The following is a 17912-nucleotide window of genomic DNA, read 5'->3' as shown; positions in this document are numbered from 1 at the left end:
CGCGGCGGGAGGCGGGGCTGCGGGAGAGCCGCAGCGCGATTGGCGGGCGGGGGTGGAGGCGTGGCCAGAACCTTTGAGGGGTGTGGTAAGGGGGGTGGAGCTTCGGGGAGGATGCCGCCCTGCGATTGGTGAAGTAAATGAAAGGCGTGGTCTGTAGGTGAGGGGGCGGGATCAGCGTCTCGTGTGTGGGCGGGGCCAAGGGGCCGGATGGGGCCCGGGACCCCCGGGGGGATTCGGGACCCCCGGAGGGGCTGGGGGGGCTCCGGGACCCGCGCGGGGTCACACAGAGGGGCTGGGGGGGTCTGAGAGCCCCATCTGGAGCCCCCGGGGTGGGCTGTTCACCCCCCAGCAGGGGCTGTGCGGGTACGGGGGTCCTCAGGAGGCTTGGGACCCCCCGAAAGGGGTGAGGGTGCTTTGGGAGAGGGGCAAGGCTGGAGGTTGGGGTCTGGAGATGCCGCCAGGGTGGGGTTAGAGGGGAGGAAACCCCCTTGGGGAGGGGTCCGGCCCCGTCCTGCAGCGGCAGGGTTTGGTTGGGGGGGGTGGGCTCTGCTGGGGCTGAGAGGAGGTGGAAGGGATCAACGGGACCCCCAAAAGCTGGCTGCAACCGCGGGGGCTGGGGTCAAGACCCCTCTGAGGCGGGTGTGAGAAAGGTGCTGTCCTGGGGAGGAACGGGACACTGTCCGGTCATGGCAGGGACACGTTGTCAGGCTGGCACAGGAGGAGGAGGAGGAGGAGGAGGAGGAGGAGGAGGAGAAGCCCCGGCCGCCGCTTCCTGCCCGGCTGCGCTACCAAAGATGGTCACGGCTCGCTGGGAGCGGGCGGCGGGGCTCTGCTGACACCTAGCGAGGCTGTGCTGACACCGGTGAGGCTCTGCCGACACCCGGTAATGCTGTGCCGCTCTCCGGTAGGCTCTGCCGACACCCCGGTGATGCTCCGGTGCCACCCGGTGAGGCTGTGCCGCTCCCGGTGAGGCTTTGCCGACACCCGGTGATGCTCCGGTGCCACCCGGTGAGGCTGTGCCGCTCCCGGTGAGGTTCTGCCGACACCCGGTGAGGCTGTGCCGCTCCCGGTGAGGCTCCACCGACACCCGGTGAGGCTGTGCCGCTCCCGGTGAGGTTCCCGTGCCACCCGGGGGGACTGTGCCGCTCCCGGTGAGGCTGTGCCGACACCCCGGTGAGGCTCCACCGACACCCGGTGATGCTGTGCCGCTCCCGGTGAGGTTCTGCCGCTCCCGGTTCCCGCTGCGGCACCCCGAACCCTCCGAGGCTTTGCTCTCCCATCCCGCGGGTCCGGGATGGGGAACCCCCCGCTCACGGTCCGGGATGGGAGCCCCCAGCTCACGGTCCGGGATGGGGAACACCCCGCTCACAGCCCGGGATGGGGAACACCCAGCTCACGGTCCGGGATGGGGAGCCCCCAGCTCACGGCCCGGGATGGGAGCCCCCCACTCACGGTCCCCCCTTCCCTTGGGGTCCCCCAGCTCTCCCCCTGCCCGGGCAGAGCGCTCGGAGCCCGGCAGACCCCGCTGCTCGCATCTCCCGAACTCCCCCAAACTCCTTTCTGGTTTTCTCGGCTCGTTCTCCGCCTTGCCCACTGTGCCCCGTCCCCGTCAGCATCAGGCGTGATGCAGAACAGAAAATAAGAATGCCAAATAGAAAATCAGACACCGCCAGTGCCTCTTTTGCGTGCGGCCAGTGCTTCGTGTTTTACAGCACCCTAAAAGTCGCTGTAGGGAGGAAGCAGCCAGGTCCTGCCTCGGGGGATCCGGGTGGGCAGCATCCATGGGGAGAGGAAGGAGAAATCCCAGGGAACGGGGAGAGGAACAAAAAGGAACCAGAGAACGGGGAAGAGGAGAGCGGGCCTGGCCCTGCCCTGCCCCGGCGGGGTCTGCTCCTGGGCTGGGTCCGTAGGGCTGAACGCGGTTCCTGGAGGGATAAAAACCAGTTCTGGAGGGATAAGAACACAGTTCCTAGATAGATAAAAACCCAGTTCTGGAGGGATAAAAACCAGTCCTAGAGGGATAAAAACCCAGTTCCTAGAGGGATAAAACCCCAGTTCCTGGCACACACAGGAGCGGTGTGTGCCGGTGACCTGGCCTGCTCCATCCCTGCCCCGTGGCTGGTGCCTCATCCCCCTTTTCTCCAAGCACCATGGGAATATTTGCTTCATGTTTCAGCCCTGTTTTGTCTCTGACAGCAGCCTTTGGGTTTTTGCAGCCACAGGAGAGCACTTGTCCCTTGTGGTGGGGTGAGGGTGGCACTGCAGCCCAGCTTCATTTTCCCTGGGAAAATGGATTTATGGGGTTTTTTTGTTTTTTTTTTTTTTTTCAGCAGGAAATCACGTCACTGCCCCATCGTTTCTGTCCACGTGCAGCAGCCCTGGGGCTGCTAACAAACTTGGGAACGGTGCCTCTTGCAAAATATTAACCAAAGCCCACCAAAACACGTCAGCCTGTGTTTGCAGACGAATGGAGTGACCTCAGCCTGGTGGCACAGACAGGGTGACCCTTGGGGACAGCAGTGACAGCCACCGTGCACAGCTGGCCTGGGTTAACTCTGCTGTCCCCAGGTGGTGACAGAGCCCAGCACTTGTCCCGAGCACAGCCCTGCTCCAGCATTCCTGCTGCTCCTTCCCAGGCTGAGCTGATTTCCAGCTGGATCTGTCCCCTGAGCCAGCCTCTCTGGGGACTCTGAGGTGACACCCTGCCTGTGGGAACCTGTTCTTGGCTCAGCTTGAGGTGTTTGGAGCCAGCCCTGGGCAATTCCTTTTGCTCCTGGATCCTTCCAGCCCAGAGAAATCCATCCTCTCCACTGGGATGTTTCACAAACCCTGCTGCCAGATAAACCCGAGGCTTTTTGTTTTTTCCCTGCAGGTAAGGAGGGGGTTTATTCCTCTCCTTCTGCAAGGAGAGACTCCACACTTCCACTTTTCCCCTGCAGGGTAAATAGACTGTCACCTCTGGAATTGTCACTCCTGCCTGAGCCACGGAGGTCCTTGGTGCCAGAGGATGGAGCTCTGCAGGTTCATGTGCTGCTTTTTGTTTGATTTTTGTTCCCTTTGCAGTCCTCTGCTCCCCTCCTGCACAGGCCCCCCAAGGTCAGGGCTGGCCCAGGAGCCTGTGGGACCCCTCAGCTGGGACCCAGGGCTGATCACACAACTGGGCAGGTGTGGGCACACATCTGGAAATGCCTTTTCCACCTCCTGCCTCTGATTCCCTGCCCCTCACCCGGAGGATGTGGCAATCCTGCCACCCCAGCTCTGCAGGGAGGTGCTTTCCAGCATTTTGATGCATTTTCTCCAGGCCCAAGGTGTGTGTGGATTAAACCAGAGCACAGCTGTAGGTACAGGCAACACCTCCCTGTGTGTTTTTTTTTTTCCCACCCATTTCTTCTGCATGCTTGGAGTGAAACCCTGTGTAACCAAACTGGAGCACAAGCCCTGCTCCCAGGCTGGAGCTCTGCCCAGGGCTCGAGTGTTATCAGCTCTCATGGTCACTTTCCCCCCACACATCTCATTTTCTTCAAAGCCTCAAACAGAGGAGGCATGCTTAGTGAGGAATATCCAGACCCCAGTTCAAGCTCCTCTGGATGGTTGAAAAAAACCCAGAGACTCCTCCTCGTGAACTCCACAGAGCCAAAAAAACAAGGAGGCAAAGAATAAAGTGTCCCTTATTTCTGTTGGAACTCTTTGAGAAAAAAACACAAAGGCTCACAGCAATCTTTGAAAGCCTTGGAGCAGCAGCACTGCCCACGCCCCTGAGAGGAGCCAGGTCATGGCCATGGCTGGGATAACTCCTGGCCAGCAGCAGTGCAGGGGCCAGAACATTCCCAACAACCCTGAGCTCTCTTGGCTGGAGCCTTCCTCCTCCTCCTCTTGCAGAGGATGCTCCTGACACCGCAGGGGCTGCAGAGAGAGCTGGCTTTGTCCTCCTGGTGTCCTGCCCTAGGGAGCTCCCCAGACACAGCCATGGGGCCCTGCTGAGCCCAAAACCAGCTCCCATCCCTCATCCCCATCCCTCTGCCTTCTTCCCCAGCCACAGGGGCCCGCTGGAGCATTCCCAGCTGATCCCTCTGGCTATTTTTAAACCCCATCCTCATTCCTGTCCTTTGTACCCAAATGTGGAACAAAGGATGAGCCACATCCTTCCCCCCAAACCCCCCAAACTCTCAGCTCAGCCCTGGCCCCAGCAGCTTCTCAGTGTGACCGATGTGCTCAACAAAAGGCAGCAGCCCCTGTCCCCTTGGGGACAGAGCAGAGCCAGCACAGGCTGGGATTTCACCCCAGCCATGGATGTGGCTGCTTCCAGCCCCTTTTTCTCCAGTTCCACTTGCTGCTGGAGGTGCTGGGGAGGGCAGGGCTCTGCCCCTTGCTGCTGTGGGAGCAGGGAATGCGAGAGGGGGTATAAATATCCAGGGAGATTAGTGCTCCCCAGCACTCCGCCAGTGTTGAGTGTCACCCACAGCCCACATTCCCTTTCTCTCCGCTCCCCAGCTGCCTCTCCTGTTTCCAGCCTGGAGTTCACCATCCCTGCTGGCAGCACTTTGATTTCATTCCTCCCTCCACCCCCCTCTTGAAAAGGAGGAAATAATGGAGCCTTTGTTGGGTGGCTGCGACACAAGGAGCTGCACGGGGGCAAGGGGCTGAGCACAGCTCCTGCCTGGATTATGGCATTCCTGCACCACGGCTCAGGAAAAGTCAATCCTGCACCCCGTGGTGTCTAAAGAGACCCAGGGCTTGCTGACAGCCGTGAAAAACCCCAGATGAGTGAAAAAAGAAATTCTTCACACCCGCTGCCGACTTCCCCACACTTTTATGTAAATTAATATTAACAGGTCCTCGGGTTTGGGTTCTGTACAGATATATACAAACAGCAAACGGCTCCATATTTACATCATTAAGTTAATTAGGCTGTGTAAAAAAAGCACAGGTCCCACATTAGTGCCCTCTGTAGAGACAGCAGAGGTGAGCTCACGTCCTGGGTGTGGGCACACTGACAGTGTAATGTACACTAACAATCAACTCCAGGCAGGGCACTGGGCACGGCTGATCCAGGCAAAACCATGCCAGCCCGGGCTTCCCTGCCCTCCAGAGCCCGGCAGGGAGAGTGCTTGTCCCTGGTGAGGCAGCACCACGTGTGTAATGTACACTACCAGCGCTCTGTGGGCCCCGTGCAAGGCACGGGACGGGCACAGATCCCGAGTTGGAGGCAGTGGATGCTCCCCACGGCTCCTCCAGCACCTCCAGGGCCACCAGGCTGGGCCAGCCCGGAGGGGACGAGCCCCTGGGGAGCCCCAGCGTGAGCAGCACACCCAGCCTGGGTCACACGATGCTGGCCAGCTCTGTGTTGTCCGACTCCGAGCTGCTGTTGCTCTCCTCCCTGGGGGGAAAGAGTTGGGAATGAAGCATGGATTAACCCACAGGAGCAAGGTCTGCAGCCCAGTAATATCTGCCCTCGGGAACAGGAGCTGCCAGAGGGATGTCAGCACCTCACAAGCAGCTGGGGCGGGTTCTTGCTGATCTCCCAACGCTTCACACCATCCCTTTGGAAGCTGGGATTGGGAAAACAAGTCAGCCCTTCCCTCATGCCACCGCCCATGGGTGCTGGAGGATCCCTGGACAAGCCCCAGTGTGTCCCAACCCGTCTGATCCTGCCCCCACACACACACCCCCACGGGCCGTGCTTGCTGCCTGACGCTCACCTTAAATCCTGCAGGGCTTTCTTGTTTTTGCTCCTCTTCTCCTCGTCGATGGGGTAGAGCTTGAACAGCAGCAGGCTCAGCAGGATCAGCCCCACGGGCACAGCGGACACCAACATCTTCAGGGTGAAGTTCACCTGGCCAGGCTGGGAGCAGCCCCGGGTCTGGTACCCTGCGAAGCTGAGGGCAGAAAGGCACCTTCAGACAAAGGAGATGGGGTTTGCAGGGGCTCCCTGCTCCCTGTGGGGAGAGTTTTGGGGCAACAGCTGGATTTAGGGCTCATAAATCCTCTCCCAGAGGTTGGGAAGCGCCTCCCTCCCTGTCCCCCCACTCAGCTCCCAGGCAGGAACTCACTCCAGGCTGAGCGTGGAGATGCCCAGGGAGACCCCAGCAGTGAACTTGGTGAAGAAGACATAGAAGGAGAAGAAGATGGCCTCGTGGCCACGGGAGCTGGGGTGCTGCAGCTTGAAGTCGTCGATGACATCTGGCAGCATGGACCTGTGCAGAGAGAGGGACGCTGACCACCAGGGCTGGCACAACAAAGCCACCTCCCCTCTGCTGAGAGCATTTCCCTCAGGAGCCCCACCTGGGGCTGAAAACATGGCCAAAAAAAAAACCTTCTGAAGGTTTTTAAGGCCCCTGGCAGGCTCTGGAAGCCCCTCACACTCACCAGGGCAGGAGGAAGGCAGCTGCCACGCTGATGCCGGCGGCGACGGCCACCACGTAGGTGACAAAGAGGTTACTGTCCAGGACAACCACGGCGATGAGGAAGGGGATGGCAGACTGCAGGGGGGGCAGAGAGCAGGTTGGCATCACCAGGACCTGGCCCAGACCCCCTGGCTTTTCCCCCCTCCCCATATCCCAGCTCTACAAGGAGCCAGAGGTGCAGTGTCCCTCCCTGAGCCCCACGACACACCCAGGACAGCAAAAACAACAGGAGGAGGACAGGCACCAAATTGTCACTAGCAGCAGCCCCTGCCCAGCTCTGTGCTCTTTTGGGGGAGCTGTGCTCATGCCGTGATCCCCACGTGCAGCCCTCAGCCGAGGGGACACTCACTGAGATCCCCACGTAGACAGCTGTCTTCTTCCCAAAACGGGTCAGGAACCACTGCCAGAAGGGAATGGTCAAGGTGGCCGAGAGCTGTGGGGACACAAGGGTCACGGTGGTGGCTCTTGTCTACTGGCAAGGCCCTTCCCAGCTCCTGGCACGGCCTCCTCCCATCCCAGTTCCAGCACCTGGGATTGCCACACGCTGGCACGAAGCCACACGTGGCGTGTGGGGCCACCTCCTCCCCCAGAGCAGAGCCCTGGCTCCACACCTGCCCCGACAGAGGGAGGATCTGACTCAACCCTCAGTGCTGGGAAGGGACCTGATCTTGTCCCCAGCCCACGGCGTGGCCAGCAGCCAGGCTCTGCGGGCACCATCCACCTTGGGCCTTTCCTCCCCGCTGAGGAGAGGGTGGGAAGCGCTTCCAGGAACGAGGCGAGCTGCAAAGAGCTCTCAGGGAGCTGTTTTGCTCCGTGTTCCTGGCAGTAAACACTGAGATCCTTTTCTCAACGAGGGGAGGGGAGGGAGACAAGTGGCAGGGTTGGGACAAAAGGCCCCCACGGCTCCTGTGTCCCCCATCTGTGGCCTGGCTCACAAAGGCCCCGCTGTTCCTGCCAGCCCACCCAGCCTCTGCAGGGCTTTTGGCAGCTTCTTCTCCCTCCCCTTGGCCCAGGGCACCTCTGATCACTGTCCCCGTGTCCCTGTCCCTCCCCTCAGCCCATGCCAGCCCCCAGGGAGCACCCACTGGACCCCCCCTACAGCCCCAGCCCCACGAGGGCTGCAGGACAGGGCCGTACCCACCATGATGGCCAGGAGAATGTTCTGGAACTCGTTGCGGAAGCCCAGGGTGTAGGTGCAGAAGAGGGCAAAGTTTCCCTCCAGCAGCTGTGGAAAAGGCAGATGGGGTCAGGGGGGACACGTTTGTCCTCACACAGCCATACCCCCAGCACAGACAGGGGTCAGGGGGGACACGTTTGTCCTGACACAGCCATACCCCCAGCACAGACAGGGGTCAGGGGGGACATGTCTGTCCTCACACAGCCACAATCCCAGCGCAGGCAGGGGTCAGGGGGGACACCCAGAACCCCAGGAGGGACACCCAGCCACTCTGGGGTGACACATCTGTCCTCACACAGCCACACTCCCAGCACAGACAGGGGTCAGGGGGGACACCCAGAACCCCAAGGGGACACTCAGGACTCTGGGGGCACACGTGTGTCCTCACACAGTCACACCCCAGCACAGACAGGGGTCAGGAAGGACACACAGCCACCCCAGAGGGACATGTCTGTCCCCACACAGCTGTGCCCCCAATGCAGGCAGGGGTCAGGGAGGACACATCTGTCCCCACACAGCCACACTCCCAGCACAGAGAGAGGAAGAAAGCAACCATTGACAGAGGGCACAAGGCCACATCCTCTGCCCGGGGCAGCTCTGGTTCACCCACCACCTGGGTGCTCCCAGCCCCTGGGACCATCCCCACAGCCACCCCCACTGCTGCTCCCCTGTCCCCTGCTCCCTGTCCCCAGCCCTTCCAGCTCACCATGAAGGCCAGCGAGGTGAAGAGGAAGCCGGCGATGAGCTTGATGTAGGGCCCGTGGTTCATCACCAGCTTCAGCCCCTGGAAGAAGGAGACAGGCTCGTCCGACTGCAGCTCACAGGACTCTGGGGAGCAGAGATCAGCCCAGCGTTAGAGCCCCCCCAAAACAGCACCCCTGGGTGTCCCATCCCCCTGCTCAGCACCCTCCACAAGCCCTGACCACCCACAGCATCCCAGCCCCATGGAGCAGCTGATTCCCCCAGGATAAGCAGGGAGAAGGAAGGACAGAAGTTTGGATATCACATCCCCCTGAGATGCCCTGGTTGGCACTGGCAACCTTGGCCAGCCAAAAATGGGTGAGATAAAGGTTATCTAACAGACCCCAGAGGTGCTCTGGCCTCCTGCAGCACCTCCCCAGACCCAGAGCTCAGCTCCACCTGCCCCTCTCCTCGGGGAGAGCCACGAATGAGGGGCCAAAAGCTCAGCCAGCCTCCTGGAGAGGAAGGAACAGCAGCATTTCCACCAGTCCTGGGCATTCCAGCCCCTGTGCAGCCTCACCTCTCCTCTCCCTCACGCCCAGCAGCAGGATGAGGGCACAGAGCATGTAGAGCCCCCCGATGACCCCCGCAGCGATCATGTAGGCATTTCTCTGTGCAAGAGAGGGAGCAGCAGTCAGGGCAGGGGCTCAGCCTGGGGGAAGGGGCTCAGCCCTGCAGCCTGGGGGAAGGGGCTCAGCCCTGCAGCCTGGGGGAAGGGGCTCAGCCTGGGGAGAGGGCTCAGCCAGGGGGAAGGGGAGGGAGCTCAGCCCTGCAGCCAGGGGAGGGGTCTCAGCCAGGGGGAAAGGGCTCAGCCCTGCAGCCAGGGGGAAGGGGCTCAGCCCCTGCAGCAGCCAGGGGAGGGGGCTCAGCCCCTGCCCCAAGGAGAAGGGGCTCAGCCCCTGCAGCTGGGAAAGGGGTTCAGCCAGGGGGAAGGGGCTCAGCCCCTGCAGCCAGAGGAGGGGGCTCAGCCCCTGCAGCCTGGGGGAAGGGGCTCAGCCCCTGCAGCCTGGGGGAAGGGGGCTCAGCCAGGGAAGGGGGCTCAGCCAGGGAAGGGGGCTCAGCCCCTGCCCCAAGGAAAGCACACAGCAGGGGACCCCCAGCTTACAGTGTCTGTGAGAGACTTGGTGTAGTGGGTCATGTTCAGCTCCTCCATGGCCACTGAGGAGTTGGTCAAGCCGAAGAAGAAGGGGCTCCCCACGCAGGGAGTGTCCACTTTGCCAACGATCTGGCCCTGGATGGCAGTGCCCAGCACGGTGCCCAGCACCTCCACGGTCATTCCTGCAGGGAGAGGACAGCAGGGCTGAGCACAGCCCCTGTCCACGGCAGGGCATCCCCAGCTGGGATCCACTGCCCTTCCCGGGGAGAAATGTCCAAATCCCCAAGGAAAAGAAAGGGGGGAGGAAAAGAAAGAAAGGGATGCTCTCACGGTAGGCAGTGGCCGAGTCCCGCTCGCTCTGCTCTCTGCTGATGAACATGGTGAGTGCTGAGTAAGGCACGTGGAAGCACTGCAATGGCACAAGGAGAATTGGCTCAGGGAGGATGTCACAGCCCGAGGGACCTGGGGCAGGGTGGTTTCTGCCCCTCTGTGCAGCTCAGGGGTTGGCAGGGCTTGGCAGCCTCCGTGCCAGGTGTGAGCAGAGCCTGACTCACCGTCACGAGGGTCTGGAAGGCACAGTAGAAGACAAGATACCACATCACTTGTCCTGTGGAGATGTCTGGCACAAACCAGATGAGGAAGTAGGAGATGATGGCAAAAGGGGTGGAGAACATGATCCTTTGAGAGAACAAAGTGTCAGCCTTGTGGGCACAGCCTGAGCAGCCCAGCTCTGCCTGCTTCCACACATCCCGTGGGGTTCAAGCATCTCCTCTGGGGGCTCCTGAGCTGCCCAGATCCAAACCAGGGCTGGAGGCAGCAGGTCAGGCGTTGCAGGGTCAGAAGAGCTGACTCAGAGTTCCAGGGAAGAGCTTTCCTTGCACTAACAGAGGTGTCTCCTTCCAAGGAAGTGATTGATCTGCTCTTGCCTTGGGCTTCCACCCCCAGTCCTGACCTCTCCCCCAGGCAGCACTGCTGTGTTCAGCAGGATGTAATCACCCCCCTCATCCTGGCAAGGGCTGGGGAGCAGCCAGGCAGCTCAGCCCTGCTCCCCAGCAGCCAAAAACCTCTCACCAGCTTGGCTTTGCTGCCAAGGTCCCCCAAGACCTACTCCTGGCAGCAGTGGAGCAAACCAGCAGCAGGCTGGCTCCTTCCTCCACCTCTGCTCAGCCCTTGTAGAGCTGCAGGAGCAGGGACATGGGATACAAAATGCAACAGAGAATCAGAGGGGACTGCTCAAGCGCTGGGCCTTGGCAGCAATTCCTGCAGGATCTGCCAGCAAGGGCATCTGCCCTCTTCATCCCGTGGGTCTCATAACCCCTGTCCTGCTGCAGGACAGCCAGGGCAGAGCTCTGCCCTGCTCCAGCACCCCGGGGACACCACAGGCACCCAGGGCCCCCCATCACTCAGGGGAGGAGGGGAGAAGGAAGCAGGGAAGCGAGCCAGGTGCTGAGGTTAGACCCACATCTGTTCAGGAGATGGATTCTGCTGGGGTTTTGCGAGCACCTTGAGCTCCACAAACCCCAGGACAGAGGCTGTGAGGTCCTGGAGCGAGTCCAGCAGAACTGGACATGAGACAGAGCCACTCACGGCCCGAGCTGGCCCTTCCCTGCCAGGGAACAGCGAGATCTTTCCGTCTGGGCTGACGTACAGGACGCAAAGCTTACACTGAAAGTCGGGGAGGGAGCGGGGAGAGCGAGAAACAGAAACTCCATGGATGGAGAGCAGCGACAGAGGCTGCACAGGACCCAACACATGCACATTTTTCCACACCCACGTCACCCTGCCGGGGAAGGAGGGGGGAGGAAAGCACCGAGCAGCTCCAGCCCCTCCTGCTGCAGCTTATCTGCCCTCCCATACGCCGAGCTGAGCCGAGGGAAACGCGCAGCCAAATGCTGAATGAAACCACCAGAACAGAACCGCGTCACTCTCGCCATCCCGTGAGCGTCAGATGCACCGATTCCCCCCAGCACCGGGCAGCTGAGCCCCGGCCAGGGCTGACCACAGCTCCTGGCAGGCAGAAGAGTGACTGAGAGTAACCCCTGACCCAGGGCGAGGTGATTAAGGAGCTCGGAGGAGGCTGAGGCTGTGACGTGCCCCGGCGCTCATTGGCCCCGCTGGATGGTGTGTTCCTTTGTGCCGCTCGCACACCCCTTCCCAGCCGGCCTGAGCTGCTGCCAAACGGCTGCAGGAGGTCAAAGCCAGGGGTTTCTCACTCGCAGACACCTCAAGGAAAAGTTCAGCCAGCGGGAAGTCCGCTGTGGTCAAGGAAATGCGGATCCCAGCTCAGAGCTGGGGATGGGGTGACGTCCACGAGGCTGGGGGAAAAGGAGGAAGCAGACAGTGGATGAGCTGGTGGATGGAAGTGTGCCAAAAATGCGTTTCAAAGAGAGAGGGCTGAAAGGGAGAGAGGTGGTGGCCCACAGGGAAGGTGTCCTCTCCCTTCCAAGGAACTAGAAGAGCCTCAAGCTTTGTGCTGGAGCCAGCTGGGCTTGGTCCCAGAGATCAGCCCAGCAATAAACCCTCACACATGGCAGGGTCACCTCGCAGGTGTTGAGGTTTGGGGTCAGACAGCAGCCTTGAGACCACCCCAGTGCCTGCAGCTCCTGGCTTTGCAGGCAGGGAAACTGAGGCAGCCACAGCAGCAACACCAGCCCGGGGCTGGCAGAGCCAGAAAAACCTGGGGTTTAAGAGGTTTAAAATCAGCTCGACTCCATCCAAATTGGGCTCAGCGGGCAGCCCTTGAGCCATGCACAATAGCAGCGAGCTGCGGCCGCCCCGGAGGGGCCCAGCACAAGCAGAAAGCTCTGGCTAATTTTAACGAAGCAGGAGCTGCTGGGAGGAATGCAGCCACTTCAGTCCCACCCCCTGCCTCGAGATTAGGGCGAGCGGAGCCATCCCCGTGGCTGCCCCGCACGCCCAGCCTGCCCCGCGCTAATCTCCGGACCCCAGACCCTGCTGCAGGCAGGGAGAAGCTATTTCAGGCCACGTGTGTGGAGCCTGCCTTCAACAACTGCCTGCTGCTGCCCAGAGCTATTCCAGGAAAGCAGAGGGTATAATTCTGCGGGGGAAAGCACTGCGTCCCTCCAGCTCCACTCCCCCCGTGCCCACCCTCTCTGTGTTTCGGCCATCCCACAGGCACACGAGGTTATTTTAGCCACCCTGTCCCCAACCAGGCATTAAAGCTCCACATCCCGTGCAGGAACAGGTGCTCAGGGATGTCCTAAGCCTGCCCCGGGTGCAGGCACGAGCCATGTGGGGGCTCACAAAGCCCATCCCATCCGCTCCCAAGGGCGGAGGGAGCACCCAGTGCAGACACACAGATCCAGGACAGCTGTTTCCCTGCCCGGGGAGGACCCTCGTGACTGTCAGCCGGCGCTTCCACCACCACAGATCTGTCACACACACCCCCAGCCCGCTTCCCTGTGGTGGCACCCGCTCTGGTTGCCACCCTGCAGCCACGACAGGAACAAAGTCCACCACGGTGGCAGGGACGTTGGAGTTTGCAGGTGCAGTGACATTGAGGTCAGCCTGGGAGCAGCAAGAGCAACAGGCACAAACTCGAGGCCACCCAGCTGTCAGTGGCACCTGGGGCTTTTTGGAGCTCTTGGCACCACACCTGGGTGAGCCAGGGCGTCAGCACATCCTGCCTTGCACTCCTCATGCCAGGGGATACCCAAAGCTGACTGGAAGAGCTGTGACACAGCAGGCAGGGAATGCAGGGTGCTACCAGCAGCTCTTACCAGGGCATCAGGCGGCCGAAGCGGGTCCAGGAAGTTTTGCTGATGAAGAATCCCACCATGGGGTCCGTGATGGCATCCCACACTCGCCCCGCAAACAGGATGATGGAGGCATAGAAAGCGTCCACCTGCAGGGGGAGGAACTCGTGTCAGGAAATGCAAACCCCCGGAGCTCCCAGCCGCCCTTCCTCACCCCTCAGGACCGTCCCAGCCCTACCCACTGTGACCCCACAACCATTTGGGAGCAGTCCCTCGGTCTCTCCCCCTCGTTCAGAGGGATTTGAGGCTCGCAGTACCTCCGAGCGCTGCCCCAGCGCGGGATTCCCACACCCCGGAGCCGAGTGCCCAAACCCAGCGCAAGGAAGCCGAGGTGCTCTCCTTCCCCAGCTTCCTTCCCGCCGTGTTTCACACCTGTAGGACAGGCCCTGTGCCCCCCCAAAACAGCCACCACCACCCCGCTTTGTCCCGCACGGCAACAATACGCGCGGGACCGGCCCGGGAGAAGCCGCAGCCCCCGGGGCACCGCCAAGCCCCGCGCTGCTCCATCCCCGGGGCAAAGCGGCACCGGGAGCTCCGGGAGCCGCAAGCCCCGGTGCCAATCCCGTCCCCCAGCCCTGCCGTACCTGTGCCACGTCCAGGAGGTAGATCTGGAGGAAGAAGCCGAGGGCGCAGCCCGTGATCTGGTACGGAGCACCCCCGACGGCGTAGCACAGCTTGCTGCACACCGACAGCCGCTCGCGGTTCTCCTGCAACCGGGACCGGTGTTAGCGACCCCCGGGGAGAGCCCCCCGCCCCAAAGCAGCCCGGACCCCCCTCGGCGTGCCCCGGGGCTCACCCTGCGGCGGTGCTGGCGGAGCGCGGGCGGCAGGAGCCCCCCGGCCCCGGGCCGCTCCGCGCCGCCGCCCCCGGCCATGCCGTGCGCGATGAATGGGCCGAGCCGCCGCCGCCCGCCCTTGTACCGGGAGACCCGCCCCGAGTTGGGCCGCACCGGCCCGCCCCCACCCGCCTCCTCCTCTTCCTCCTCCTCCTGCCCCGGCCCTTCCCACCGGAGCTGCCCTCCCTGCGTCCCGGTGCTTTCGTTGCCTCGCCTCTGTCCCACATCCCTCCGTTCGCCCATTCTTCATCCCTCAGCCTCCCCACTCCATCCCTGCCCTCCATCCCTGCCCTTCATCCCTCAGAATGGCAGAACGGTTTGGGTTGGAAGGGGCCTTACAGCCCATCTCATGCCACCTCCTTGCCACCTCCCTGTCACCTCCCAGCCAGGTTGCTCCGAGCCCTGTCCTCCCTGGCCTTGAGCACTTCCAGGAATGGAGCATCCACCACCTCTCTGGGCAACCTGTGCCAGTGCCCCACCGCCCTCATCGTTAAAAACTTTCCTTGTATCTCACTGAGATCTCCCCTCTTTCAGTTTAAACCATCACCCCGTGTCCTGCCACAACAGGCCCTGCTAAAAAGGATGCAGGGGACACTTGCAGTGTCCCCCTCTCTGGATAGCCACATGGACCTCGATGCCAGTCCCTCCCAGCTGCTCCAGGCGCTGTTTGCCCATGTGGGCACACCAGACCCCGTGTCAGTGTCGTGTCACCGCAGTGACAGCCACCAGCTGCCCTTGGCTCAGGCCAGCAGAGCTCAAAGATCGCCCTGAGCCGAGGCTGTGGAGCAGGGCCGAGCCAGGGGGGGCAGCGTGGCACCAGTGTCATGCCCGGAGTGCCACCTGGAGCTGGGCATGGGATGGGAACAGGCAGGGAGGACAGGATCTGGGATGCAGCAGGACCTGAGAGATGAGCTGGGTGGGTGGCTCAGCAGCTCCAGGCACTCCCAGGTTTCGGGAGGACTGAGCTGGTGTCACCATTGACTCACAGTTTCTGGCCCCTCATACACCTGCAGTGGGTTCTCCTGGCACTGCCTTGTGTCACAGGGATGCCACCCCCTTGGGACTGGGGGCCTGTGTGAGGCTTCAGGGTGTCCAAAGCAGTGACACAAAAAATCAAGAGAGGAGTTGATAAAGTTTCTCTTTTCCCCAGGGAAATCTCTTGTCCAGCAGCAGAGGGGACTCCTGTGGTGGCACTTGACCATGCTCTAGGGACCAGACTCCCCACCGTGTGTGACCCCAGCACCATTACTCTGTTCCCTTTGTCCCGGGGACTCCTCAGCTCCTGGGAATGCTTTTGGCATTCCTGTCCTTGAGCAGAGCTGCCTCCTGGGCAAACAGGGCTTTAGGGGAACAAAGAGATGGCATTTGAGACAGAGATTGTGCAGAAAGACCACAGATAGGGGAACCCAGCCTTGCATATGAACAGGAGAAGTAGACACACCAGGATCTCCCTGGATTAGGAGGATTTTCTCCCCCAGATCTGGTATTGCACAATTTCCTGTGGGGGATTTGAGCCCTTCCTCCCCGAGCAGATGCTCTGGGGGATCCCCATGGTGATAAATAACCCACCAAGGGCTGATCCGAGCTGGGATGTCCCTGCAGCAGATCCTGCCAAGCCTGGGGACTCTGGAGACCCACAGGTGGTTGGGCTTGGGCCACTCACAGGGTCACCAGAATCACTTCAGTGACACTACACCAGGCTGGCCTCCACATCCCCCAGCTGGGGACACCACTGGGGGATGGGACCCAAATCCTGGCCCTGGTGACATGGAAGGATGGGGGTTGCAGTGCAGGATGCCATCCCTCCTGCCACCCACACCTGCCTCTGTCACACATCCGGCACAGCCTGGAGCAGGATCTGAGCAAGTGGGAGAGCACCCGAAACCAGACAGCCCTGCCAGGCTGGGCCAGCCCCGACAGGAGGATGGGCTTGGGGGCAAACAGAGAGAGGTGATCCCAGAGCTCCTGGGGGGCACAGAGCTGCCTGAGCAGGGGGACAGCAGTGCCTGACACCACAGAGCTTCTCCAGGGCTCAGGGCACCTCCTGCTGTCGGGCAGGGAGTGACAGTGACAAAATGAGTGGAGGGAGTGGAGGCAGCAGGAACCGATGGTGGATTTCCCTCTCCTTTTCTCTGCACTCTCAGAGTGGGTGGCTGCACTCCCAGGGAGCTGGGGCTGGTGTCACCCCGGGGCTGTGGGCACTGTCCCCCTCCCTGTCAGGCTGGGCAGCTCTCAGTGGTGTTCCTGCAGCCCACAGGGGTTTGGTTTGCATTCTGCAAACCTCCAGCCAGACTCCGTGCCTGCTGCCCATCAGCTTCTTGGGGACAAAGGGGACTCATTGCAGGGCTACACGTGGCGTGTCACAAGGCAGAGAGGGACAACATGGGCCAGGATGTGTTGGCACAGCTTCTGCTCCCTTCCTGAGCATCCAAGGCTCCCGTGGGCATGGCAGAGTGGTTTGAAGGCTGCAGTGGGATGGGGACAGCCAGAGACAGAGCCCAGGACACCCCTGAGACACCTGCCAGGCTCTGGGGGCTGCCCACTGTGGGGAAACCCTCTAGAATCTGGAGTTTCAAAGCCCAGCCCTGTTGGAAGTGAAGATCCAAAGGGCACAGGGCCACCAGGAGCTGCCCTTGCATCATGTGTGGAGCCGTGCCAGCTGCCAGCAGGGCCACGGCAGCTCCCGTGGGCTGTGCCAGCACCGGGGGCACGCACTCGGCGCTGGCTGGGGACCTGTGCCAGCACCCTGCAGCTGTGGGGCACGGCCAGGGTTATCCTGTCCCTCTGTCGCTGTCACCGCAGCCCCGGGGCAGTCACCCACCGTGTTTGCACAGCCGGTGGCTCTCGGTGCTGTTTGCCCAGCGCCTGGAGGGACCGGGATCAAAGGGCTCCGCTCCTCCCGGCGCTGCTTCTGCACCTTCAAAGCATCCGGAGCCCCTTGGAGCCGGGACAAGCTCCTGCCTCGCCCTGGGAAAAGCTGGAGCCGTCCCAGAGGCCGCGGGGAGGAAGGAAAGGAGGGAGGAAGGCGACGTGGCCGGGCGCTATAGGCTGGAGTGCGCTCCTGCTGGGACAGGGGCAGTGCCAGCCGCGTCCCCAGCCACGGCCACTTGTCACTGCAGCTGCTGGGACAGCACAAACCTGTGTGGCAGCTCGGTCCCTCCCCTCCGTGCAGGGCGATTTGTTTCCTAAGGGGGAAGAGGGGGCTTCACCCGCGCTTCCCAGGGAGGGAGAAGGGCGGGAGCAGCCCGGAGGTGGCAGGGCTCGGCTGGTGACACCCTGGGGACATCCAGCGTGGCTGGGGACTGGGGCTGAAGCTGGGATTGGAGTGCAAAGGGAACATCAGCCCGGACTCCAGCGGGATTCCCGGACCCCAGCCCCGCGGGCAGGGTTGGGATGCTCGGGGCTGCTCTGGAAGAGCCAGGAGAGAATTTAGGGCTCTGTGGCCGTGGCGGGGACCCCACAGCCGGGAAACCTCAGCCCGGGCCAGCACTCTCACAGGTGCTGGAGCTGGCAAAGATTTGCAAGGTCCACCGAGCCCCCAGCCAGCCAAGGAAGGGCCGGAGCTGCCCCGGGACACACCGGGACACACCGGGACAGCGGCCAGCGCTGTGCCCGCTGCCAGCCCCGCTCCGCTGCTTGCCCAGTGCCCGCTGGCAATGGGGAAACTGAGGCACGGAGTGATGGGCAGCGCTGTCCCCCGGGTGGGGAGTGCTCGGTGCGGTGTCGCCCGCGCGTCCCCGTCCCCGCCGCCCCACGGGCGCTGCTCCCGGGTCCAGCAGGTGGCGCCCTGCGCCCGCCGGTGGCGGCGGACGGGGACCGGGACCGGGGGGAACCGGGAGGAACCGGGGGGGTGCTGCGATGGACCCGACTGGGCTGGACTGGG

At 62.2% G+C, this 17912-nt stretch overlaps 1 protein-coding gene across 1 annotated transcript; it reads right to left on the bottom strand.

Moving 5' to 3' along the window:
- Positions 1-4799: 4799 nt before the first annotated feature.
- On the bottom strand, positions 4800-14094 carry MFSD2A (major facilitator superfamily domain containing 2A). Its single transcript, XM_041460908.1, has 14 exons — positions 13991-14094; positions 13779-13901; positions 13159-13283; positions 9973-10096; positions 9749-9827; positions 9428-9600; positions 8843-8933; positions 8288-8409; positions 7546-7629; positions 6754-6837; positions 6367-6479; positions 6051-6194; positions 5700-5876; positions 4800-5377 (listed from the first exon to the last, which is right to left on the bottom strand). Exons 1-14 carry the CDS (start codon positions 14066-14068, stop codon positions 5320-5322), a joined length of 1575 nt encoding a protein of 524 aa, XP_041316842.1. The 5' UTR covers positions 14069-14094; the 3' UTR covers positions 4800-5319.
- Positions 14095-17912: the final 3818 nt, after the last annotated feature.

This window comes from Pyrgilauda ruficollis, unplaced genomic scaffold, assembly GCF_017590135.1.
Source record: "Pyrgilauda ruficollis isolate IOZ18807 unplaced genomic scaffold, ASM1759013v1 scaffold149, whole genome shotgun sequence".
In the NCBI taxonomy this organism is placed as follows: domain Eukaryota; kingdom Metazoa; phylum Chordata; class Aves; order Passeriformes; family Passeridae; genus Pyrgilauda; species Pyrgilauda ruficollis.
This window is presented reverse-complemented; position numbering and strand designations above follow the sequence as displayed.